Source organism: Carassius carassius, chromosome 32 (assembly GCF_963082965.1).
Source record: "Carassius carassius chromosome 32, fCarCar2.1, whole genome shotgun sequence".
Lineage (NCBI taxonomy): Eukaryota > Metazoa > Chordata > Actinopteri > Cypriniformes > Cyprinidae > Carassius > Carassius carassius.
The window spans coordinates 17,017,956-17,044,540 of record NC_081786.1 but is presented as its reverse complement, the minus strand read 5'-3'; the positions used below and the strand labels follow the sequence as shown (position 1 = coordinate 17,044,540).

Here is a 26,585-nt window from a genome sequence, read left to right as displayed (position 1 = left end):
AATGCCTTGGGAAATCCAGACTTAACTATTCCAAGAAACCACTACCAAGCTCCCACACTGAAAACATGGTGTCTCTATAGTGGTAACAGCCATATTTAAGTGCCCTTGGGTTTTTCAAGTTAGTTCCAGATTTTACATAGTATCTCCTATCAAAGACATTCCAACTTTTTGAATTCCTATAATCATGTAAGACTTACTTCAAATTTGTTTGCACAAAAGTCAAACTGTTAAGATTCAAATCTTCACATGATCAGTCTTATAACATGGTACAAGATTTGGTTTAATTCACAGCCAGACACATTTTCAGTCTCTGTCATACGTATGTGAATGGGGGACAGACATGCATTTGGAAATAAGACTGTGAAACCACAGCAGCCAATACAGAAATACAGCAGTTAGTGTACAGTGAACCTTTTCCCCAAATCAAACGTGTCCCCTTTTGTCTCTTTCAATTTTCTTTCTAGCTTTAGTGGATCTGTTGACCTTATGAAATAACATAAAGGAAATACATCATCCAAAAAAGAAATTTCTGTCATCATTTTCTCATCCCCATGCCATGGAAATTTAGCAGAACGTTCATGCAGCTGTTTTCCATACAATTAAGTAAATGGTCATTTTTGCAGTGACCTTTCACTGTCTTTGTACAGAAAAGTGCAACATGATCATTTTTTTGACAGCAGAAATAAATAATCAACAAAGGAGATAAAGTAATTGATGAAATTTTCATTTGGGTGAACTATCCCTTTAAGAAGTTAATGGAAATCATTTATCATACAGCACCACAATTGTTTGTAATTCAGACCTATGGCCAATGACTTCATCTTTGTGAAGCCCTGTTTAAGAGGCACAGTTTGTTACAGTGGGATGGATGATAGATCTATTCTAATAAAAATGTAAATGTGTGTTATTTAGCCATACAGCAGCAAAGCAGCGATACATGTTCAAATAGGTAGTGCAACATTGACTGACAGACAGCTTGTGGGTGGTTAAGAGAAAGAAGACTAAACTTGTGAATGACCTTCAAGAGCTAGTCAGACTAATTTTCAGACTAAAGGTACTAAAAGATAAAAGAACATAAACTGCCCCTATGTAGTTTCATTACACTGGAGTCTAAATCCCTGAGACCCTAATGAAAACCCTAATGAAAATATTTAAATTTAGCATTTTTCTAAAAAAAATTGTATTAAAGATGAGGGGGACACAACCTAAACCTTGAAGGAATAGTTCACTCAAAAATCAAAAACTCATTATTTATTTACCCTCATGACATTCCAAATCCAGATCCTTTTTTTTCTTTCTCTTTTTTTGACCCCAACAAAGCTGCAGGCTCATCACAATGAATGGGACTGAGGCTTCCGAGCCTTTTGCATTTATTGAAGCTTAAGTCCCTATGTAAAAAAAAGTATGTACCAGGTTTGGAATGGCATGAAGATGATTATTAATGATGGAATTATTATAGAGGGTGAACGATCGCTTTAAATTTCAATGCTTTTAAATCATGAAAGTCTAAAACAGCTGGATGATTGTGCAGCTCAGTGTGAATGTGCTTATTATGGGACACAGAGTGTGTGATGATTTATTTCTCACCATGACAATGCCTCCTGACTGCTCAGCGGTACACATACTCATGATGGGAGCCATGCCTATTGTGGTGCCCTGGAAGTACACCCCACTGCCATAAGAGAATAAAAATGGTTAACTATACAGTGCAATACTTCCACAACCAAGTAATGAGACTAAGATTAATACATGTTCATACCATGCTACAACACCTGCTGAAATAAACATGCAACCCAGAGGTCTTGCAACAATAATGTGGTAGTGTTGTCATGATACCAAAATTATTGTTTTGATACCGACACCTAGTCAAGAATTGCGATTTCGATACTTTTTCGATACTCTTCCTGAAAAGGGAAAATACACTCTCAAATATCATTGATGTGTTTTATTTTAAAACCAGGACAACATTCTAATCATATAACACACTAATAAATGAACATATGAACAGCAGATATATTAAACATTTGAACAAAATATGAAATATCAAAATATAAATAATAAAATAGAGCAATGACATTCAAGGTAAAGAAAGAATAAATTTAGCAGCATTAACTCAGTTATCATAAAAAACATAAGAGTAATAAATTTATCTTGATTCTGAACTTTGAATAAAAATATGAACAGATTATATTTGTAACGAATTAAACTCCATGATCATGGGACGAAGGAGGCGGGAACCGGCGGACAATAAAATATAAACTTTAATTCCAAAATAAAGACAAAACAGCGCATCAGTCGTCCGTGAGGGCGACTGACAAAACCACAAATAAGAACCCACAACTAAAATCCAGACACAAACTAAAATCCAGGCCTGGTCCTCTCTCGTCCGTCACTGTCGTCTCTCCGGTTTTATATCCCTCCATCTCCTCCGTGGGACTCGAGACCCGTGGGTCGAGCAGGTGTCGCTCATTCCCAATCACTCCACCGGCCTTGCTCCTTTTCCCACGTCTCGGCCCCGCCCCACTCGTCACATACCCCCATCGCCCCTCGCAGGCCGGGGGGTACCCTCGAGACTGCGCTTTACCCCTCCCTCCGGGGGGGACCGCTCACGGGGACCTGCGGGAACCTGGGGGTAGGACAGACGAGAGAGGAGAAAAAAAAAAAAAATTCCGGTTCCCAGGCGCACTGCTGCTCGGCCCTCCACCAGCTGGGTGATCTCCTCCGCGGTGCCTGGCGGTGGCACTGGACGGCCCTCGGCGGACGGCACGACACTCCTCCGCTGCCCGGTGGACGGCGACGGCTCCTCCGGTTTTGGGCAGCCGGCAGGAGTCCCCCCTTCCCTGCTCTTCCGGATTCCTTCACGGAGGCAGCAGGCTCCAGCCCCCTGGCGAAAGGCGCCGACTCTTCCGCTCCCTCACGGATGCCAGCCGCCCCTCCACATCATGGGCGGCCGGCAGCGAGCTCGCCCGTCCCCGGCAACTCACTCCAGCCCACCGCCACGAACGTCCAGGGCGGCACACTCCCTCGCCTGCTCGATGGCACCGCGGATTCACCACAGCGACGAGGGATCTTCAGCAGCGCGTCCCTCCTTCTCCCGGGCTTCGGCATCCACTGTAACGAATTAAACCTTCATAATCATCGGGAAGAAGGAGGCGGGAACCGGCGGACAATCAAATATAAACTTTAATTCCAAAATAAAGACAAAACAGCACGTCAGCCCCTCACGGACGACTGACGTGCACAAATAAAAACCAAACACAAACTAAAATCCAGGCCTGGTCCTCTCTCGTCCGTCACTGTCGTCGCTCCGATTTTATATCCTTCCATCTCCTCCGTGGGACTCTCGCTCCTGTTCCCACATCTCTCGGCCCCGCCCCACTCGTCACAATATTAAACAATGTTTCTGAACTCAGAAGATTAAATGTCAAAAGATAAATAATATCAATTTAAGCAATGGCATTCAAGTAAAAAAAAAAAAAGCAAATAAAATTTAGCAGCAATATCTCAGATATTGTAACTTATTCTGTCAGTTGTGCAACCTTTTCTTTCAGAGGAGAAAACTCAGCCAGTGAGCTTTAATGAGCGTCATTTTTAGTGAGCGTCATTTTTTTCTACCAGTCGTGGACCGGCGGCCACAGTATCACTTGTGCTCGCACATGCAGCCTAGTAATGCGCTGGTCGGGTTTTTTTCCAACCTGCGGGTCCCGCTTTTATGAAATTATTTGGCCCGCCCCAATCAGTAAATAAAATAACATTTCTTTACCCACCCCGACCCGCGCATCGGGGGCATCACGGAAGATACATTGCTACTAGAATAATATTTCTTGTTCACTGAAGTTCCTCCCTCCACAGCAGCGTGCGAGCTCAGCGCTATTAGCAGCGCATGTGCAGCTCGTGAACAGCTCTGTGAACTGTTTCATCCTGTCAAAGAGTTACTCAAGATGTGACGGAGCATGTGACTTGTTGAATGTAGTGAACGAATCCGCCCTTCACTGAACGAGATCGAGAGATCTTCTCATTCGTGAATGAGTTGAATGAACGGATACATCTCGTTTATGAACGAAATTAATGAGTTTACAGGGTCAGTGAACCAAGCATGTAAATCTCGATCAGCAATCAGCAGATACAAAGCGCAGTTATAGGTGCTGTTATATGCAGTTTTCATATTTAGCATACAGCACATAACAGCACATAACTCCACGTTTAATCCCCGATTATTGTGAATATTATATTTGAACTGTCTGACCAAACAATTAAAATGTTAATTATGCAAGAAAACCTCATGCTTTGTTCATCTGAACAACTTATTTAAACTATTTAATGTGATTATGCACACATTTTAGTAAAGCCAAATCAGTTTAGTAAAGCCACTAATGCAGCCATCTCGCTTTAGTGCTTTTTTGCTGCTTGCGTGAGGAGAAAAAACACAGACGTCCATAGGGAGGCACTGGAAGCGTGCGTTGCACACACCAACATGAAATACGTCTCTTACAAATCTGGAACGCAGTCATTCTTTGAAGTATCGATACTAATAAATTTAGGTATCGTGACATTTTTAATTTCCGAGAATCGCGGTACTTTTGAAGTATCGGTGCACCGTGCAAAATTATAATGTGGCATACTGTTTCAACTATTTATTGTACCATGATAGTTTTTTATAAAACTGTAGGCAGCATTTAGTACAATATAGTGTTTTACTCAAGTCTTCAGTGTCACATGATCCTTCATTTTGTCATTTTTTTGGTATTATTAATGTTAAACATGATGTTTAATATTTTGGTGAAAGCTATGACATCTTTTTTTTCATGACCCTTTGATGAATGTAAAGTTGTAAAGAATAAAGTAAAGAATGTAAAGAACAGCATTTTTTGACACCGGAATCTCTTCTAACATTATACATATCTTTACCGTCACTTTTGATCAATTTAATGAATGCTTGCTGAATTAAAGTATTAATTTCTTTAAAAAAATACTTCCTGACCCATAACTTTTGAACGGTAGTGAGTATACAGCACAGAATATGGGAAGCAATATATCAGTATACAGTATTGGGAATGTTACTTTGAAAATATACTGGAATAGATTACAGATTGCAAGTTTTAAATGTAAAAGTAGTTTCTACCTACCTTTAATTTAAATTATTTTATTAAAGTAACTGATTACATTTGATTACTTTTTGATTGCTTTTCTAAATGTCCAATGAATGTTTTCAACCATTAATCATTTTCAAACATTTAAACCAGACAGGGTTAACCTTACAGTAGTACTCAACATTGATTACTGTCAGACTTTCAACACTTGAATAAAGATTTTAATAATTTAACACATTACATATGAATGGCACCTACTGTAAGATGTGCATGCTACTGAGTTAGCATTCGATTATTATGTGCTGTTACAGTACAGATTGGTAAAGAATATAAGACGGGTGCTAAAGTATGTACAGTATATGTGATAATATTTGTAAAATGGGTGTGTTTGTACCTAATAAGCTGGGCGTTATCATGTGGCCGCTGTGGCAACAGTTTAAGTTTTCTCCAGTCCAAAAACTCATGAAGTGTTGTGAAGGGGTCTTGGGTGACTGCACACTTATCAGCATCACTCCACACTTCCAGTCCCACCAGAGCTACACGGATGTTCAACACTCTGTAAAACTGCGAGAACACATAATACAGTATTGACACAGCAGTACTGTATGTTTGGACATCAGTCAATTTAACCTAATAAAATTACTCAGCTTTCTTTAAAAGGGGGTTTATTTAAAAATCTCATCCTTTACCTCAGCAGTCCTACATCTCTGACAATCATGCCTCTATTTCAGACTTCTAATCAAGCATTCCCATTATATCGGGCAAAGAATGGCATTTAATACCTTGTCCACGTAATTGGCGATTTCGGCTAGCCTTTGCTTAACCTTCTCCACATCTTTTCCTTGTTTCTGGAACTGAAGAGGGAGAGAAAAGACAAAGGTGAGATGAAAGACATACTCCAACAAGTATAAGACGAGAGTCTAGATGGATTTTTAAACAATGCAGGACCCTCTGAGTGGTTGTAATATGTAGGGCGTTATCAGAAGTGTGTCTGATGGCACACTCTTAAGAGCACTTGAAAGTGACCATTACAGCAGGGTAGAGGCACTGAACAATAGCAATTGAAGTATAAAATTAGTATGCGCAAATGTGACAGCCGGCCACTTTCAGTCCAGCATTGCTACTCCTGTGAGTGTAAGTTTAAGATACCAAAAAAAACCTACATTAACAGAATGGATAAACCTTTTAAGTCAAGCAGTGTTGCATGAAAATTTAATTAACAGGGACGAAAGACTTCACGATATCTCTGTCTCTCTCTCTCTCTCACACACACACACACACACACACACACACACACACACACACACACACACACACACACACACACACACACACACACACACACACACACACACACAGACTTTAATATACAGACAGATGTGTTGATAATATGATAGCTTTCTTGTTTCCTAGTTTCCTTTTCCCACATCCAATGTTCACTTTATACACAACACTTCCTGTTTCCTGTCTGATCATTTGGGAGCATTGCCCTACTTCCTGTCAGGTTCCACCCTCTATGACCTGCTTTTGGTTTGGCCTACTAAGGTGAAACAAAGAACCAAAACTTTACCGTAACCCAAATACTGCACAGCAGTCAACCAAACACAATTGGTTATTACAGCACATTTCCTTTCATTCTTCTTTCTTTAACAGTCTGTTAAAGTACTTGTGCAAAACAGCTTTATATGTGATATCTTAAAAACATTTTAACTTGTCTTGCACTACAATTTCTGTCAAAGCTTTTGTGTTTGTTTTTCCTACCTCTCTGTTGTCTGCTACAATGATGAGCTCCACGTATTTGGTGGTCTTCTGAACATCCCGTTTATGCTGCCGAACAGAAACGTACACGTCAGTGATCTTAATATTTGATAAAAGGCTCATTACCAACAACATTTACCAGAGGGTCTACCAGAGTGTAGTGATAGGGATTTTAATTCATCCAGTGACTTCAAACTTTTAAACATGTTTACCAAATAACATACATATTAATTCACTACTAGGCCTACTTTCAAAGATACTTTTAGCAGTTTATACCAGTAAGTGACTTTTTTGTGTATAATAAGCAACTTGGTGAATGATTCACTTCACTGCACTTCTTTAAAAGCTACCTGAAACAATTCATATTTTTCTTTATAAAAGTATGTGTTTTAACTACCTCTATATACTATATATATATATATATATATATATATATATATATATATATATATATATATATATATATAGTATATACTGGCATTGCAATAAACAAACAAAAAAAAACAACAACCTATATTTAAGATTATACTATACTTAAAAAAAAAAAAAAAAAAATTAATAATAATTGACCTGAAAAATTCATTTTTGTGCTAGTGTTATTTAAATATCATATATTACTTTTTATTATTATTATTATTATTATTGTTTTCTGATTTCATTTTAATTTCAGGTACATTTTTAGCATTTTTTAAAAACTTATATCTATATTGTTTTTATTTAGTTTTGCTAGCTCTTAAACTTTAAACAATAATAAGTATTTCATTTCCCATAATGATTTTCTATGGGGTTAGTTTTAGTTAATGATAATAACCATGCTTTTAACGACCTTAACCATTACATTTGGACTTTAATTCTAAGTCTAAGGAGCAAGAATGAACAAAAATGTTGTCATATGATGTATATGTACAAGGACACTGAGTCCTTAAGAGATCGGTTTTTGTTTCAAGAAGCTCTGCCCATCTTGAGCTGATATCCTGACGTGTCTATAAATAACCACATAACCAAAATTTGTTGTGGGCCATCACATGCAGATAGCAGCTGTGGTTTAACCAAGTAACCATAATATCATTAACAAAAAACTAGCGGTTTTGAAATAGCATAGAGGAGGACATCATTCAACAAATTAACAAAATTGTGATTAAACTAATTTTCATTTGACAAGGACTGATCCTTTTCTCTTGTTCAGTGCTACTTTGAGCCTTCAAATGCTATTTCCTATAGTCAGCCATTAAAGACAGGAAAGCACATTTATAGTATAAGGTACACTTTGATTTAGTTCAATTCAATAAAGCTGATTCGTTAATAAACTAATCACCACGACCACCAAAAATAGCTGCAGCCCGAACCGACAAGTAACCCCTCTGAACTGTCTCTTTAACCTCCTTGTAACACTTTCAGTTCTTTATAACTTCAACTAGCAGTTCTGTAGTCTCCATGGTGACAATATCAAGAGTCTTCATCTCCTTTTGATTTATTCTCGCCGAATGGACAATGAAATTATCTATAATCTTTAGATGTGTCTGCAAATATCAGTGCCAGCATTGATACAGATCCTAACCGTAATCACTTTTGTTATATAGATATCATCAGTTTGACATTACGTTGAGTTATAACAAAATCTTCTATCTGGTGCTATCCTTTGGAATCAATACAATGGCGTCTGAATATCTTATTTAGACAGCTATGTTTTGATAAGAACATCTTCAATGTCAAGACTTGTGTTGGGATCATCCGTTAACCTTTAATGTCTCGCCGAGCTCTCTAATCTTGTTTTAGCATGCATGGGAAGTAAGGGCAACCACAATCCTCTCATCTGCATTAACAAAGACATCACATGCTGAATGATGCATGTTAATTCATCCTCAAGACAAAAGAGTGACACTCTCCAAACAAAACACTGTTATAATAGCTGCTACATTGACAGTCGCTGATGGATCGCATTCATACCCTTGTGCTGAATGATTGTTGCAGTCCTCCAGTGCTCATATGGCTGCCAGTCGATATGTTGTGTCCGTGTCCACAGGTTCCGGAGGGGAAGTGTAGGTGATGGCCTTCATAAATCACATGGGTGTCATTTGCTGGCTCAAAAGCTGGCTCCACCATCAGTGTTTTATTTTCAAGTAAGATGAACCCTCTGTGGATTGAATTCAGATTTAAAAAATGGTAAGAATTTTGTAACATTTGTGATATTAATAAGAATTATATATCAAAATGTACGGCTTGCTATGAAGGGCTTTTTAAACTGATAAGGGGCTGAATTTATGAAACATTCTTAATGTAAAGGTTCATCCAAAATGAAAATTACCTTTACTTACCCTCAAGCCATCCTAGGAGTATTTTGTACATTTGTCTTTTAAATATGGATATTTTTCTTACACAAATTCATCGATTCACTTCAGAAGACCTTTATTAGCTGTGTGGAGCACTTTTTATGATGGATGGATGCGCTTATTTGGGATTCAAAATCTCAATTCCCATTCACTGCCACTATAAAGATTGGAAAGATTTGTCTGAAAAAAGTAAATTAAAGGGGGTAAATTTATTTTTTGGGTGAACTATGCGACAAAGAACAAAATTATTCTTAATTGCCATTTTCTTTTTTCAAAATAACTAATAAAGTTAAACATATTTTGTTTTTGCCAAAACATTTTTTATAAATATTCTTTTTTTTTTTTTTTTTTAAGATTGTCCTTAAACAAAATTTCTTTAGAGTTTTGTAAAGATGAGAATCTGGAAATCCGGAAGTCGTTCCAGGCAGATGACGGTGGACGTAAGCTTAGCACACGTGCCAATGATTAGTGATGAACATGGAAATTTATATTACATTTTTAATTTAACTCCAATTTGGATTCGTCTGAAAGAATGAGGCATATACACCTAGGGTGCTTTGAGGGTGAGTAAAACATTGGCTTATTTTCATTTTTTGGGTAAACTAACCCTTTAAATGCACAAAGGTAAGATATTTAATTAATTTATTGGGTTCTTTAGAATATTAAGCGTTTCAACATAAAACTAGCTATAATAAGCCTACAGTACATAACACTGCTAGGAATGTGCACAAGTACTCTGAATGGACACCAATTATCGGTAATGTAAACAATGAACAGTCATGATTATGTATGACAAGACTTTTTGTTGCAAAAATTACTCAATTAGGGACTCTACAAAACAACTTAAGGACCTCATATTTAATTTTAGAATTTACATTTGGGCAGCATTCAACCTATATAAGAGATCCCATTCACAGGAGGCATTCACTCTAGCGCCTGCACACACACTGAGAGAGTACAAAAAAGAAAAAAAGAGGACAAAAAAAGAGCACAAATGAATGCATCGGACCTCTCCATCTTGAGGCACTAAAACATGGTTCATTAAAAAACATGATGCGACCTCAGAGATTTAGAGACTTAGTGGTGGGATCCTTTGACTTGTACCAGTAATCAACTACCAAACAATGCCCCGTAACAACTCCGAACACCATAGACTTCAATTTCTTGCCAACCACCTACAATAGGCTACCATATCATTGTGTCGTTAGTAAACATGGACCAGCATTAATTTATTCAGAAAAAATATATGCAAATAGGCTGTGAGGTATAACTGGCAGGTAAATTTCTTAATGCTCTAAGTATTTAGTGTGAAACAAAATGATGATTTAAGTGAAAGAGAAATTAATGGGGGGGTTATAAAGTCTGCATTCTGGCTAAATGCTGCAGTGACATAGCTAAACAATATTAACTTTAAGATCAAATAATATAATTCTAATTTATTTATATTTTTATCAGTACAATATAATTGTAAAATTTAAAGGCTGATGACCTTTCACCATCTAAAAAACTCTATAGTCAATAAATCCAGTTCTAAGTCCATTTGTTTGTCTTCATCCCATTTGGGAAATGGGTGGATAGGTTTTTTTCTGCAGAATGACACTGTATTGTACAAAATTTAATTTCTCCACCCAGTTCTATGACCAATAACCCATTACTCACCAGAAAGTGAAATGCCTGAATTTTCACATCTGTGAATTTACATTTGTCATATCCTTAATAATATCCATGCGTGAAAAAAGACATTTTGAGAGATATCGTTTAGCGATAATTGAATATGAAGGGTTTATGTATAAGAGCCACTGGTTGCAAGATGAAAAGTGAGTTTTCACTTTGCAATATAATAACAAGATAAAAAAGATGAAAATCTGGAGCCATACTGATAGCTCAAATGATGCTTGCAGAAGGAATTATAATTTAAATTATATCTGATGATACCCTCCTTTCAATTTATAACAAATCTGCTAATATGAAACCTGAAAGTATTGAACAGGATTGAAATTTGATCTACAGTTTTGCATATTTCAGCAATCTTCATATGTAAAAATTTCCATCTCACACCCCCACACCAGTGTGGAAAAAAAGCCACGATCACATTTACCTCAGCTCTTGATTCACAGTAACCTTCTGTATTCACATATGGCCTTAATATCTGCCTACCTGAAAGTCTCCAGGCTTGTGATAATGAAGATAAAGTAAAGACTTTGGGTAGAAGTGTTTTGTAATTACAAGCAGGAGACCGTGGGTTTGCTTCAATCATAGCTCTGAGTTCATCTTTACCAATTCTGTTGTAAAGGTTGTGCTTTTACGACAAATTTACTGTAGACACATGCTCCTTCTAATTATATTTAACAACATCACTTAAGCTTTTCACAACATATTAAATGCTTTCAGTCATTTTATGTGCTTATCTTCAGGACAATGAAGCATGGGATTATACTAAAGCATTTATTGATGTTTAATCTCAAGGTTTTATAGGCTTTAAATGAACCCTTATATAGGACGAGCTGTGAAGTCCACTGGAAACAATGGCAAGGCAATAGATGTTGGACAACTTAAGGCCTAATTTAATAGCTTTCCACACTAAAGAATACACATGCTTTAAACTACTTGTTTAAGGACTTTTAACGACTTTGAAAATTGGAACTCAATATGGTTAAAATTACCGCCTATAGTACATAATGGGATACATGGATATTATGGTGGTGATACCCTGCTTACCTGATACCAGAGCATGTACTGAGGCTGACATCAGAGTGAGTGTATCCTTGGACTTCACCATGGTAATAGCAATTCATCTGCATGAAGAAAAGGAAAGATCCTTGTAAAGTTGAAAACATGTGCCAGGTTCTTGGAAATGTACTCTTTCTATTCATGCAGATTTCATATGGTTTTGGAAAAGTTTGCTTGAAAAGTCTTACAAGTGCATGTGGTGCAACTAAAAAAATTAAAAAAAAACTTTTAAAATTATACCTTTCTCAGAAAAAAATTATGTTTTTAGAAAAATTATGAATGATTAATTGACAAATATCATTAATTTTATGAAGGGACAGACTACATGACATTTTACAAATCTTAACTGACCTTGTCTTATTATTAAAAAAAGGTCAAATTATTTACATTATTTAGCAAATGCTTTTACCCAAAGCGACTTACAAATGAGTACAATGTAAGCAATCAAAATCAGCAAAGGAGTAATGATATTCAAGTGCTATAACAAGTCTCAGTTAGCTTAACTCAGAACACGTAGCAAGGTTTTTTTAAAGGGGTCATGTGATGTTGCTTAAAATAACATTATTAAGTGTATTTAGTGTAATGTGTCACACACCTGGACTCGTCTACTCGTTACTCGTCTACTTGTCAACTTGTCTACTTGTCCACTTGTTACCTGTTTCTTGCCACTTGCCACTTGCCACCTGTTATTTGCCACTTGCCTTGCCTATGTTTTATTTAATAAATCCTTGTTTCGTTTATCCCTCGGCTCCGTGTTCCTTCCAGCAGCGTAAGCCGTGACAGAAGACCCGACCAAAAAAGTTAAAAACTGCGTGTTTTCCCTCCGTTTTGTTTTCCGTTTTTTCACAGTCTTTTTTCTTTCCGTAGTGTGTCATGGATCCCCTCTATCGCCCCGAATACCTCCTCCTCCTGCTGGAGCAGGAGGGACTGTCTCTCGAGGACCATACCAGACGGTTTCTCTGGCTAGCTAATGCCACCAGCACCGGTGGCATTAGCCGGACCACGCGCTCTGCATCTTTTATCACGCCAGCCTGAACCCTAGGTGCAGAGCGTTGTCGCCCGAAGATGGTCCTCGGGAGGATTTCGCCGCCTTCATAGAGTGGAATCTGGTGAGAAATGGGTCACCTCTCACGGTCGGCCCAATGGAGGATCTCGCCAGGTCCACTCTGGACCCAGAGCCCAGCCTACAATCTCCCCACGGTACGAGGCATAAGCCCGAGCCACCGATGACGGAGAGCCAGAGAGCAACCCGTCAGACCAGGTGCGAGAGCCGGCGACACTGCCCACCACGAGGGAGCAAAATGTGGAGCGCCAAATGGGTCAAAATGAGGGGGTTTCCAGGTCACCTATGCCAGATCCTCTGTTAAGCCCAGGAAGGGCTCCTGATCTTCCGTTAAGCCCAGGACGGGCTCCTGATCTTCCGTTAAGCCCAGGAAGGGCTCCTGATCTTCCGTTAAGCCCAGGACGGGCTCCTGATCCTCCTTTAAGCCCAGGACGGGCTCCTGAACCCCCGTTAAGCCCAGGACGGGCTCCTGAACCCCCGTTAAGCCCAGGAAGGGCTCCTGATCTTCCGTTAAGCCCAGGACGGGCTCCTGATCCTCCTTTAAGCCCAGGACGGGCTCCTGATTCCCCGTTAAGCCGAGGACGGGCTCCTGAACCCCCGTTAAGCCCAGGACGGGCTCCTGAACCCCCGTTAAGCCCAGGACGGGCTCCTGATCCTCCGTTAAGCCCAGCACGGGCTCCTGATCCTCCGTTAAGCCCAGGAAGAGCTCCAGCCCCAGAGCTTACTCCAATGCCTGCTCCTCCAAAATTCCCACCCTCCCACCCACTCCTGCCTCCTCCTCCGCTGTCGTCTGGCTGCCCCTCTGCTCGCCCTCAGCCTACCATCATTGTGGTGCGAGCTCAGCGGGACCGCCATCCTCCAGCGACGCCTTGGTCGGCGTCTCCCTCACCTCCGCCTCCAGCCTCTGAGGCCTGGACTCCGCCTCGGCCCGTTGACCCGTCGGCTCCACCATGGCTCCTAGCTCCTTCCTCTCCGCCGTGGCCCGGCAGTCCACATGCTCTGCCTGGCTCCCTCGTCCCTCCGGCTCCGCCTTGGTCTGGCGTCGTCCATCCTATGCCTCGGGACTCCACTCCTCCGGCTTCGCCTCATCCCTCCGTCCCTCCGGCTCCGTCAGGCTCCTTCATCCCCTCGGCTACACCTCAGTCCTCGGTCACTCTGGCCTCACCGCGGCCTTCCGGATCCACATCGCCGCGTCAGTCACCAGAGCCATCAGTTCCGCCTAGGACCTCCGGCTCCTCCCCGTCACCCTGGCTCTTCGGCTCTCCGTCTCCGCCTCGGGCTCCTCCTCCACTTGCTCCGTGGCCGTGGGTCGAGTCCCTGGAGTCGGTGACCATTCCTCCTCCATGGCTCCTTCCACCGTCGGCCCCACCTTGGGCCGTGATGGCTGTGGCCTGGGTCCTGCTGGGTACCTCCTGCTTCAGATCCTTCCTGTCTCCTCCCTGGCTCCTCCCTCCGTCATCTCCTCCCTGGCTCCTTCCTCTGTGGTCCCTGTCTGCTGGCCTCCCTTTGTTGTTTCTACGGTGCGAGGACGCACCTACCGGGAGGGGGGAGTACTGTCACACACCTGGACTCGTCTACTCGCTACTCGTCTACTTGTCAACTTGTCTACTTGTCCACTTGTAACCTGTTTCTTGCCACTTGCCACTTGCCACCTGTTATTTGCCACTTGCCTTGCCTATGTTTTATTTAATAAATCCTTGTTTCGTTTATCCCTCGGCTCCGTGTTCCTTCCAGCAGCGTAAGCCGTGACATAATGAAATGTGTTTATGCGGTTTAAAATAAAAAAGAAAAAACACATTGTTTTCCACATACTGTACATTATTGTTGCTCTTCCATGCCCCGCCTTTCTGAAACACATCATTATTTTATTTTTTTACAAAGCTCATCATTCTGAAAAGCGAGGTGTGCTCTGATTGGTCAGCTATCCAGTGTTTTGTGTTTGGCCGAATACCTAAATCATGTGACGGATATGTTACACCCCTTACCATACTGTTATGGTGTGTCCTGGTCAGAACACCAGCGCACAGGACAAAACCAATAAAAACCCATTACATACAAGAAATTGTTGCATTCAGTGGGGAGATAATTACTGATTATGACTTATACAGTGTTTTTACGCATTGCATATCACTCTGCATAAACATAAAACCATGTCTGCATTTGTGATCAGAGAAATGACAAATACAAGTGCAAATCTGTCGTGCAAAGGCAAAAGACCGTAAATTAGATTTTTGTCAAAAATGAGTAATTGATATTTTTGGGACATTTAAGACATCCTTTATCATGTGCATAAGTATCTTCAGTCAATTTCGTTGTTTTTCCAAGAAAATAATGGATCGTCTCAACCGTAACTTCGAAAGGCCCCAGAGAAACCAAGGCAGAACACCGTATAACACCAGTTACGGCTCTTTCAATTTGTTTGGAATGCTCAAATTGAGTTACGGCATTCTGACTTTGTTTAGCCGTATGGCAATATGAAGTTAAGGTGCCAGCTTGAAGTTATACAGTGTTCTGTCTTTTTTACGGTCTTTTAAAGTTTGCTGCATTTTAATTATGATGTGGACAAACAAATTAGATAGATTGCGATCTACCAAACAGCTCCATAAAACAAAGCACTGTAAAGACTATACCTTGGCAGCAATTCGTAATCTTGAATAACCTTTAAAGATTTTGTTTTTCTTTTTGTAATGCAGATTATTCACCAGACTGTCACTTAGTTGGACATGTGTGGACTCCAATGCTGTAGCTAGCAAGATCAATCATAAAATCAGTAGCCTACTAACAGTTCACAATTAAATACATATTCTACCTTTTCTTGTAACCCAATAAAATCAATCCATGATGATGAACGTCATCGGAGATGTTTAATCCACAAGCATTCTGAGCAATAGTCCTGCTTGCTGGCGTTAATATCATAAATCCACAAGTCTCACAAATCCAAAATTCATTCTTTTAGTTTAGGCTATTTAATACAAGTCAATATAAAAGCAATTATGCTATGTCTAGCGTTCTTTTATGTGAATGAGCATAGCAAATAAATTGGTATCCACTCACGTTTAAGTCTGCTTGTTACAGTCCAAAGAAAGAAAAATAATTAATACAGTCACAGTACTATATGCGATAGCCTATATGAGATAGCCCATGATCACTAGATTTTATACAGGTGTTATTACAACGATTTTGTAAATGGTCATCAGCAACCAAATATGAATAATGTTAAAGTTATTGCCTTTTGCCTTGGTGTGACTTCTCACGTTTTGCAGACAATGTAAAGGCAGAGTACATTAAACTTCAAGATAGAGATAAAAATCTAGTTTTTTTATGTAGATAATTTCCATTATTAAAACAAGTAATTGTTAAATTTCCAGCATTCTACCTATGATTGATTTGGCTGGACAAGTTAAAAACTTTACAGTAATTTTTTTGTGGGGCAGTACTCTACACTGCTCCAAACTCTTGTTTGAATCATCAGTGGCTTTCACAATGAAACACACAGCGTCTCCACAACATGGCGCCGGTGGCAACAGCGAGTATAAAAGTAACGCCTTCTTTATTTGTGTGAACATTTGGCCAGCGTTATGCAAAACTTCCTACACAGTGACATAGACGTGGGGGTGTGTTAAAACTAGGCATTTCAGGAGGGCGTGGACAAGTTAACTTTTATAAAGAATATCTCTTTGGATTTGAGACTTAAGTCTTTGCAACTTTACAGATCTTCTTTATGCAACAAGAGCTTGTAACACTCCAAAGAGAAAGGAAAAAATCTAAATCGCATCATATGGCCCCTTTAAACAAATAAATGCTTCTTAGTACAGCAATTATGTACATCATAGAACTCACTTGTATTATTAATTGCATTTTCTATGTACTTTTTACCTTACCCAACAGACAGATAAAATTCAAGTAACAATTGAATTTTTGGCCAAAAGATCAAGTTAAAGTGAGGTCATTTCAGAAATCAATTAAGCATAAAATTGGATCATTTACTAATTGAGATCCTGTTCAGGTGCAAGATAATGTCAGATAATGCTGGTCTTAAGGGATCATGTAGCATATTGCCACGTAGCAAGTCATCTTTAAGCAGCTGCTTGCCGATGAAAACCACACTTTGCGGTGCCAGTAAGAATAGTGCCTGCTGGTCTATTTTACAAGGAAACTATTCTCCCCTGTTATGGCTGGCACCAGCCCCCAAAGACCTTTCATGTGGAAATACCAATTGGTAGCCACAGGCTGGACGTCTAACTGCCATCACTCACAAAAAAATGTTCACACACACTCACGCAGGCAGACAAAACCATTCAAAAACACACCTCTCTTTCAAAAGCAATCCGCGTCTCATGGCAAAAATCCTTCACATCAAAACTCGGCTGTCTGAGAGAATTTTTGTGGCTACCATTTCCACATCTTTAAGCTTTAACAGACCAAGAATAGCAAAGAACCTACCAGAAACAGTGCTAGATGTAGGATATCTAAACAGCCAGAGCTAAAAATGATGACTGACTAGCTAATGGCCCTGTTAAATAATACACTAGGCCAGCAAAGTGAAGTCTGAGACATATATTAGTAAAAGCAGGCCATTTTTCTTTCATAATGTCCTGATTTTAAGGATCACCAGAAAAAATATTAGGCTGCTTTTTTATGTGTCTGCCTTCGATGACAATTCACACATGTATCAGCTGAGAAATGTTCTTTTTTAATGTTTTATTTGAAAAAAGTTGAAGGATAAAATCATAGTTTCCATATTTCAATATAATATTTGAAAAACAGTTCTTAGAAATAAAACATAAATAATTTGTATAATCTAACTGCCTCTCAAAGCATTCATTCTAAAGCATTTCAAATTTTTCTGTTTATTCGAATACAATTTTTAATTTTAAAATAAATGAACGTATGTTCTTTCTTTGTGCAAATAAGATGTCAATCAAGTATCTGTTTTATTACCACTCACACCAAAGCCTTGTCAAGCGGTTTTACCTATTTTGATGAATTAATCTTTTACAATGGCTCAGTTTTTTTTAGACCTTCTCAGCTTTGAAGACAAAAGATGTTCATGGCTATTTGGGACAGGCTTAAACGATTATAAATAAGAGCTAAATATGCCCAGCAGGAATAATATTGTCAAGCCTACACATGTGCGACTGGGAATGGGGGGGATGACAACATGTAGTCAAAGCTGTCAGTTGCGGTTCTTAGCACTAGTCTAATTATAAAAGTACAAAAGACACAGCGGACAATTCAAATAAGTCCTGACAATAATGTCAACATGCTGTCCTCGTGTCAACATCACATCACAGCAAAGATCAATCAGCTTTTCTGGGAAAATGGCCAGTCAGAGAATGCTAGATCACTAGCCAGCCCAGTGTAACTTTTGAAGATTTTGAAGAATCATATTTGACAACAATATTGGAATATTTCACTAAATTTAAATTAACATTTTTGTTTCAACCTCATGTCCTACTTAATCTTATGAATATCCTTCCTTAGAATGCAGTGTGCTTTATAGCTAAATGACCAAGCAATTTTCAGTAAAAAAATAAATAAAATACTTCAAATGTAGACTGTACCTCACATAAAGTTATTGTAAGACTTTTTTATTTGTTTTGCTTTATTGTCTATGAGGACCTTGAGAGCCTTTGGTCCCCATCCACTTTCAGTGCACAGAAAAAAGCAGCTTGCACTTTTTACTAAACGTCATATAAAGGAGGCTTGAGTAAATGATGATGATTTTTGGTTGAACTAACCCAGAAAAGTAAATGCAGATGTATTACAAGTTGGTCTAATTCCTCTAATAGTATTTGAAATTGGTCAACAATTAATATCCATTTCATTATCTCACTGGAATGTGTGTATACCAAAAGATAAATGTGTAAGAGACTGTTTAACTTACCATAGAGTTGTGAGTGCCCATTACAGTTTGTCCATCTTCCGTATAATGCATTTCAGTGTAATTACTGGCGAACAGGCCGCTAAAAGAGAAAACACACACACACATACAAATCTATTAAGCATTGCATCTTCCCTGCCCAGAAAACTAGCTTTTCGAAGATGCACATAATCAGGAAAAGTGGGGCATCGTACGTGTTGTGATGCCGAGCGTGATTTCATCAAGTACAACATGTTCTGGAACAACATTGCAATCAACCAATCAGAATTGAGATATAACTTTTCAGGAAATATCTGTTTTAGGCTTACAATCAGGGTTAGGTGCTTCTACACCCTTGTTAATCAGCTATTATTTCCCAATGATAAATTATGGGTAGGGTTAGGTTTAGGGGTAGGGTTAGGGATTGGGATAAGTCTATATTTTTGGACAATAATGTTGATCCAGGATCATCAAAAAATGTTGATACAGGATCATGTCTTACTTGGCAAAATCACGGCAACCATGTTGTGATCATAGAAAATGATCAGTAGATCAACCAGATCAAGTGATGACCCACCTAAACATATGGGCATCAATGCAATGTGATCCAAAAGTCCACTAAAGAAAATGCATCTGATTAGCATTTTTTCACAATTAAGTGCACTTTTCAAAAAAAAAAATGTATTCACTATTTTCCAAAATCCTAAAACTCTGTTTATTTCCAGGTTTAAATATTATTTTGAATCCCACTGTACAAACAAATACTATGTGCATGCGAGAACAAAGTACGTAGCTCACAGAAACACAGGGGAAAATGATGAGTTGTGCTTGCAAGGATTGAATGTGTGTTTTGCTGGCATGTTAAACTCTGCTCAGGCATTGCTGGAAGAGACGGCGGAATGATATGTGACATGATGCTGACATGATGAAATCCAAATGTAATCTGAACAACATAAGCAGATCCTCTTAAATGGCAAGTATGTAAGGGTATGTGTCTGTGCAATGTTCCATATTTTGAAACCCTTTAGGAGTGTTTTGTTGCAACCTTAATGTAAGCAAAATTTATATCAGCTATCCTACTTTAAATTTTATACACAAAAACTCCAGAGACCAGCTACAGAAAAAATCAAACAAGGGAATTTTTTAAGAATTACTCTTTGTAGCCCAGTTTATTTTAAACCCAAATTAAGTGTTTTGTACTTAAAAAACAAACAAGTAAATGACAATTCAGTTGACTTAAAAGTAAAAGAAAATGGGTTATTGTTTTCAAAAAGTTTGTTTCTGTGAATTGTGGGGACTTTTCTTTATCCTCTAACCCTAAGGCCCCGTTTACACGTACATGGTTATTTTGAAAAACGGAGACATTTCCCTTCGTTTGCGCCCTTCGTCTACACACAAACGGACAATTCGCCTCTGAAACGGATTCTTTCTAAAAACTTCGGCCAGAGTGGAGATTTTGAAAATCTTCGTTTGCACGCTTGTATGTAAACTGAGACTACGTCAAAAGTGCGACCTATGTTTACATGTGATTTTCGGGATTCTGATTGGCTTACGTGGGCTTGAGCTTCTCGTTACACCGCCACCTACAGGTTTGGCATGCTCTTGACGGCATATATACATGGGTACGTGTAAATGAACACTTTTCTGAAAACTGACATGTGTGCACGATGTTATTTTTGAAACCGGAGAGGTTGAAATGTCCGTTTATGAAAATAGCGCTCACATGTAAACGTAGCCTAAATCTACCTCTTACACAAAACCTGTTTGCATTGTTACACTTTCATTTACTATTTAATTTTTTTATTTTTTATTTGTCCGGTCCCCACAATGTCAAAAATTTCAGGTGTTACTATACTTGTGGGTACATTTGGTTCGGACAATGTAGCATAAACAAGTACACACACACACACACACCTTGACAGACCTCACACTCCTCATATTTCTCCTTTGGGCTTATGCATGCCATAATTATGCCCTTGTATACATACACATTCATCAAATGAACATCAGGATATGAAAACAGATCCATTGTTTGTATTCTCTGGGCAAAACTTCATTTCGAATTCGCCTCATGAACCTGCCTGGTTTAGACCTTGGGCTAACGTATTAGTAAAACACACCAGCTCAGCTCCCTCAAGTATGCCTCCATGGTCGCTGTGAGAACAGTCATTTTTGGTTTAACGTCATTAGGCCATCTTTCAGTAATGACAGCACTCCAGTCCAATTCCCATTCTCCTCGATTTGATCCACATGCCAGTGCAGGAATGGTTTGTTGTTTTGGAAGGAACTTCAAAGCCTCTATTCGAAAGGCTTTGATGTTCTTGGGGATGAACTGGTGTGACAGCCATCCGAATCTGAATCCCAAACGTGGCGTGACTCCCTCAGTGCCACCGAGCGATGAGCAAGGGAATGTGGGAGTTCGTCCACAGGGAAGTGTGAATCATAAAAGAAACGCTGAATGTGGTGTAATATGCCAATTAGGGAGGTTACAAAAGAAAAAGTCCACTAAGGCTGGAGTACGAAACAAGCCTCGAGTGGTCTACACCATGTTCGCAAGTTGTAGGCCTTGTAAAAGGCCACTGAAAGCTTAATACTGTACATGAAAAGAGATGCAGATGTAGAACTCCACATGGAAAACCATTTACACCTACAAGTTAATTGTGAGATTAAGTTTCCCATAAAAAATAAAAATAAAAATCACATTGTGAGAATATACTGTAAGTTTTAATTTTAAATAACTCTAACTAGACAGTTACCTCAGTAAGCACAGGCACAGCTACAGTGACCCACAAAAGGGTGTTTGATAGAGGGCAATATGAACTTTCTCACAGACAGCATCGTAAGCACTTCAATACTTATAAAGACATCCTCTAACAAACCTGCAGAGAAGTGCAACTTGTCTAATGATCAACTAAAAAGGCCAGAGAGCAGTGTTATGTGTGTGCGTATGTGTGAAGTTGATCTTGACTCAGTGTCTTGAGATTATGAAACACTGAGCTTCTCTAATCCTCAACTAATTCTCCTTGACATCCCAGCCCAGAACTAACAGAGGATGGGTGAAGAGGTGAAACATGCTCAGAGGATTTTAGCAGTATATAAAAAACACTTGCTTGCTCTACTAAGTTTAAATTATTTTGTATCTTGTATATACACACACGAATATACAGTACAGACCAAAAGTTTGGACACACCTTCTCATTCAAAGAGTTTTCTTTATTTTAATGACTATGAAAATTGTAGATTAACACTGAAGGCATCAAAACTATGAATTAACACATGTGGAATTATATATGGAATTATATACATAACAAAAAAGTGTGAAACAACTGAAAATATGTCATATTCTAGGTTCTTCAAAGTAGCCACCTTTTGCTTTGATTACTGCTTTGCACACTCTTGGCATTCTCTTGATGAGCTTCAAGAGGTAGTCACCTGAAATGGTCTTCCAACAGTCTTGAAGGAGTTCCCCAAGAGATGCATAGCACTTGTTGGCCCTTTTGCCTTCTGTCTGCGGTCCAGCTCACCCCTAAACCATCTCAATTGGGTTCAGGTCCGGTGACTGTGGAGGCCAGGTCATCTGGCGCAGCACCCCATCACTCTCCTTCTTGGTCAAATAGCACTTGATGCCTTCAGTGTGACATACTCATGAAAATAAAGAAAACTCTTTGAATGAGAAGGTGTGTCCAAACTTTTGGTCTGTACTGTATATCTTTTCAAAGTTTGGGGCCAGCAAGATGCATTTATTAAATTAAATTGACAGTAAAAATGTTTAGAATGTTAAAACCATTTAGATTTCAAATAAATGCTGTTGTTTTAAACTTTATATTCATCAAAGAATCATGAACAAATTATCACAGCATTCACATAAATATTAAGCAGCACAACTGTTTTAACCCTGATAATGTTTTTTGAACACCAAATCAGCAGATTAGAATGATTTCTGAAGGACCTGGGAAAATTCAGTTGCAGAAAATTTTGTTTACCAGCAGAAAACAGATTAAATGTTTAAATATATTGTGATGGTGTGGTGCGGGAGAAAAGCACATAGACGAGGAAGACGATGATACAAAATCTTAGTACGTAATAATTCACATAGGGTTATCCATAAGGTGAAGGCACATACACATCGATGAGACCAGACAACCAAACACTGAACTGAATGCAACTTATAAGGGGAACGTTAAAGAGGGTAATTGACAAGACACACCTGAACATAATGACACATAACTTATCATGAACATGAACATAGTCACACAGAGAACATGAGGAATGAAAACGCAACATAATGAGTCCAGGGGCATGACATATATATTTAAATAATAAACAGTTCTTTTAATTTGTCATAATATTTCATAATATTACTGTTTTTACTGTATTTTTGATCAAATAAATGTAGACTAGGTGAGCATATAGATAGATAGATATATAGATAGAATTATAGATTTAAAATTCTATAATGCATGGCAAGCTGTTGATTATCCTTTACACACACACACATATATTCTGCTACATTTACATTTTACATTTATTCGTTTAGCTGACGCTTTTATCCAAAGCGACTTACAATTGCTATATATGTCAGAGGTCGCACGCCTCTGGAGCAACTAGGGGTTAAGTGTCTTGCTCAGGGACACACTGGCGGTTCACAGTGGATTCGAACCCGGGTCTCCCACACCACAGGCAAGCGTCTTATCCACTGCGCTAACACCACCCCTGCTACAGATCTATAATTTCAAATTCTGCCACAGATCTATAATGGGTGCAATTAGTTCTGACCAGCTCTTGCATACACAGCATGTTTATTTATTTCCTCAGAGTTTAGATACATCAAACACTCATTAGAAGACCACCTCAGGTGGCTTTATTTTATAAGCTAATTCATTCTTAGCAAAGTAAATAAATGAAGAAATATGTAATATGAAATGCCTCCACCTATAATTAGTCTGTACATACGCACTACAGTCAACAGTGCGCATTATGACTGAAATCAATATTCATCGATCGCTGACATTTCACAGCCTGCTGACTTCCATTATATGTAGATAACAATCTAATCACAGGTTTGTTCGCAGACTCAGGTTAATCGTGATAAATTCACTTGTTCATTAGATGCTGCAGAGAAAAAAAATCAGCACTCTTTCTTTTCTCACTGTTTTCAGGTTAAATTGACCTTTGACAGGACAAAAGGCCACATGCATTGTTTGTGATGACAGAACAATGACAAAATTATGGATGTAAAATACTGGGCCTAAAGCAACAACTGTTAAAAAAACGGTTTATTTACTGTATACCATAATGTTTGAGACCTATTTAGTCATAAACTGTGTCACGTGAACACCACAGTACAGAGATGACACCAGATGTGGTACTATGGTACTTACTTTGATATATATACCATATTACCATTTATATTCATGTTTCTTAGCACTTCAAAGAATACCATGACAACACCATGGTACAGCCCTGTGGTACAAAAATACACAGTATTTTCATGGAGCATATTGGAAAAGACATGTACAATTTGTCCAAAAATCATGGCATTAGTGCCATCACCAAATAACCATATTAATATTTTTGGTAATGTTAAGTTACTGAAGCTCAGACTTCATACTTTTTACTTTTTTCATCTTCTATTATATTAGACTGTTAATTGACTCCATATCTGACTAATATGGTTTTAACAGTCAGGGGGAAAAATGAGCGAAACGTTTAAGCGGAAGCATGAAGTCTCAATGGAGGAGAGAGAAAGTGCAAGAGGTCTTGAACATCATTTGGCCCTTTTAATTAGACAGTTCATTTCTCTGCTGGAAATTAAATGTGCCCAGTACTGCACTTTCTGACACTAACAGGCTCTAAAATGGACACAAATGTGACAACTGCAGCAGAGACTGAAATACTGTGATTGGAGACACATTTTTTAAAAGCACTATTTTTAACTTGTGGTATCTTACAAACACGGCGCACATGGTGTCAGATGCTGAAAAAGTAGCAAGACCTGATTCTCTTTCGCCTTTTCTCTCCATCTCTCTATTTTAAAGTGGTAATCTTGTTTATTTTATCAAGTTTTTTTTTTCTCCCTCTCTCATCTTCTCTCTGGGTTGAAGCGTGTTACCAAAGCAGATACCAACACTGAAGAAAGTAAACCATCTCTCACAAAAATACACACAAACACACACACATACTAGAGAACAAGACTGGGCTGAAGACTTAATTCCATTTCCACACATTGCTGTGCCTCCAATTGATTTAGCTTTCCACACTAAGATTCACACACAAGATTCACATAATGGGATGAGATGGGGGATGGTTGAGGATGAAGGACAAGATGAAATCCTTCAGGCTAAAGAAATATTTTTCTATATTCCCACCATCTGGGTTCAGTATGTCTGCAAGAATTAATGCTCAACAGTATGTCTTTAAACATTAGCTTATATTTAAAACAAACACATACAGGGGCAAAGGAGAACATAATATAGAAGAACAAGGGCTTTTTAATGTTACCACATTAACATATGCAAATAATTTAATGTTTAATGATACTGTTTAAACAGAATTAACATGTTTATTTAGTTTGTGTAATTGTAACAGTTTCAATAAATGATAGTAAATACTCTCTTTATGGTAATTTCCTTATAAATCAAATCTAGAAATAATGTTTAACAAAAGTAAATTCCTTTGTAAACGCATATGTGCCAAAATCATCCCCATCAAGCATCCTCTAATCTTCCTTTTAACCACTGCAAAAATATAAATGTAAAAATATTTTTAATCAGTATTTTTGTCATTTTTCCCCAAAAAATTTAATAAAAAATAAATCTAAACAGCCTTTTCAGTGAATGCTTAATCATGTAATAAAAGCTAATTGTGCTTATGCTTAACACAAGAAAAATAACTGTTAGTCACATCCTTTTGCTTTTCGAGCAAATTCATTTTGTTTTCGAAGATGTTGAGATTTTTTTTATTTATTCATTTTTTACAGACAGAATACTAATTAAGAACATTTGAGGTTTATTTTCTCTTTCTTTCTCATTCCCTTAGTGAACTTCCTTCTGTGGCTTCTGCCATGTGTGTAGCTCTGTATCTGTATGTAAGATCTCAGGAAAGCCCAGTTCCTTTGGTCTGTTTTCAGGCTCTAGGGTGTTTCAGTCTGAGTGTGTATCTGTCTTTGTATTTGTTTGTGCGTGTCTATGGGGAATAGATTCAAAGATCAACCAGTATGTTGGAAGATCTCCTTGAAGAACACACCATCCTGTCATCCATGAAGCATGTGTGAATGTGTATATATGTTCACGCAACATACTGCAAACTTTGTTTTCAAATCCCATTTTTAGGGCTAATTTAATTTAATTTCAAGTCGTATTGTGTTTCTAAACATCAGATTTCAATGCTACTTGAACTAGCCAGATATACCAAACAAAATCTGATTTCTGCCTGTAAGAAAGTGAAGGAGAGTAGCCTAATTAATTGATCCACACCAACAGCATTTCTGTTCATATATTTAAGCTATTTCACATGACCACATGCTGTTGTCTTTATGTTTCATGTTGTGTTACTATTGTAGAGGCAGCCAATGCAGATCACTGAACTGTACAGATGTTGAGTAATCCTTAGTGAGGAAATCTGTGACTCACTTGATGATAAATAACATTTGACAGCCCAGAAACTTTGTTCTCAGCTGGGGGGGGGGGGGGGGGGGTGAAACTGTATCTTTCATGGTCATTAAGAACTTCTTCAAACCACAGATCCTCTAC

The 26,585-nt window shown here is 38.5% G+C and overlaps 1 protein-coding gene across 3 annotated transcripts in view; it reads right to left on the bottom strand.

Annotated features, from left to right (window-relative positions):
• The window catches only part of adam12b (ADAM metallopeptidase domain 12b), a 96,866-nt gene that overhangs the window by 29,763 nt on the left and 40,518 nt on the right, over positions 1-26,585 (bottom strand). For all 3 annotated transcript variants that reach the window (XM_059520569.1, XM_059520570.1, XM_059520571.1), the window contains 7 exons: positions 18,859-18,937; positions 11,897-11,973; positions 8,796-8,982; positions 6,852-6,917; positions 5,873-5,944; positions 5,485-5,654; positions 1,588-1,672 (listed from right to left, as the gene is read on the bottom strand). In XM_059520569.1, the coding sequence (XP_059376552.1) occupies positions 1,588-1,672; positions 5,485-5,654; positions 5,873-5,944; positions 6,852-6,917; positions 8,796-8,982; positions 11,897-11,973; positions 18,859-18,937 (736 nt within the window). The remainder of the gene's footprint in view (positions 1-1,587; positions 1,673-5,484; positions 5,655-5,872; positions 5,945-6,851; positions 6,918-8,795; positions 8,983-11,896; positions 11,974-18,858; positions 18,938-26,585) is intronic.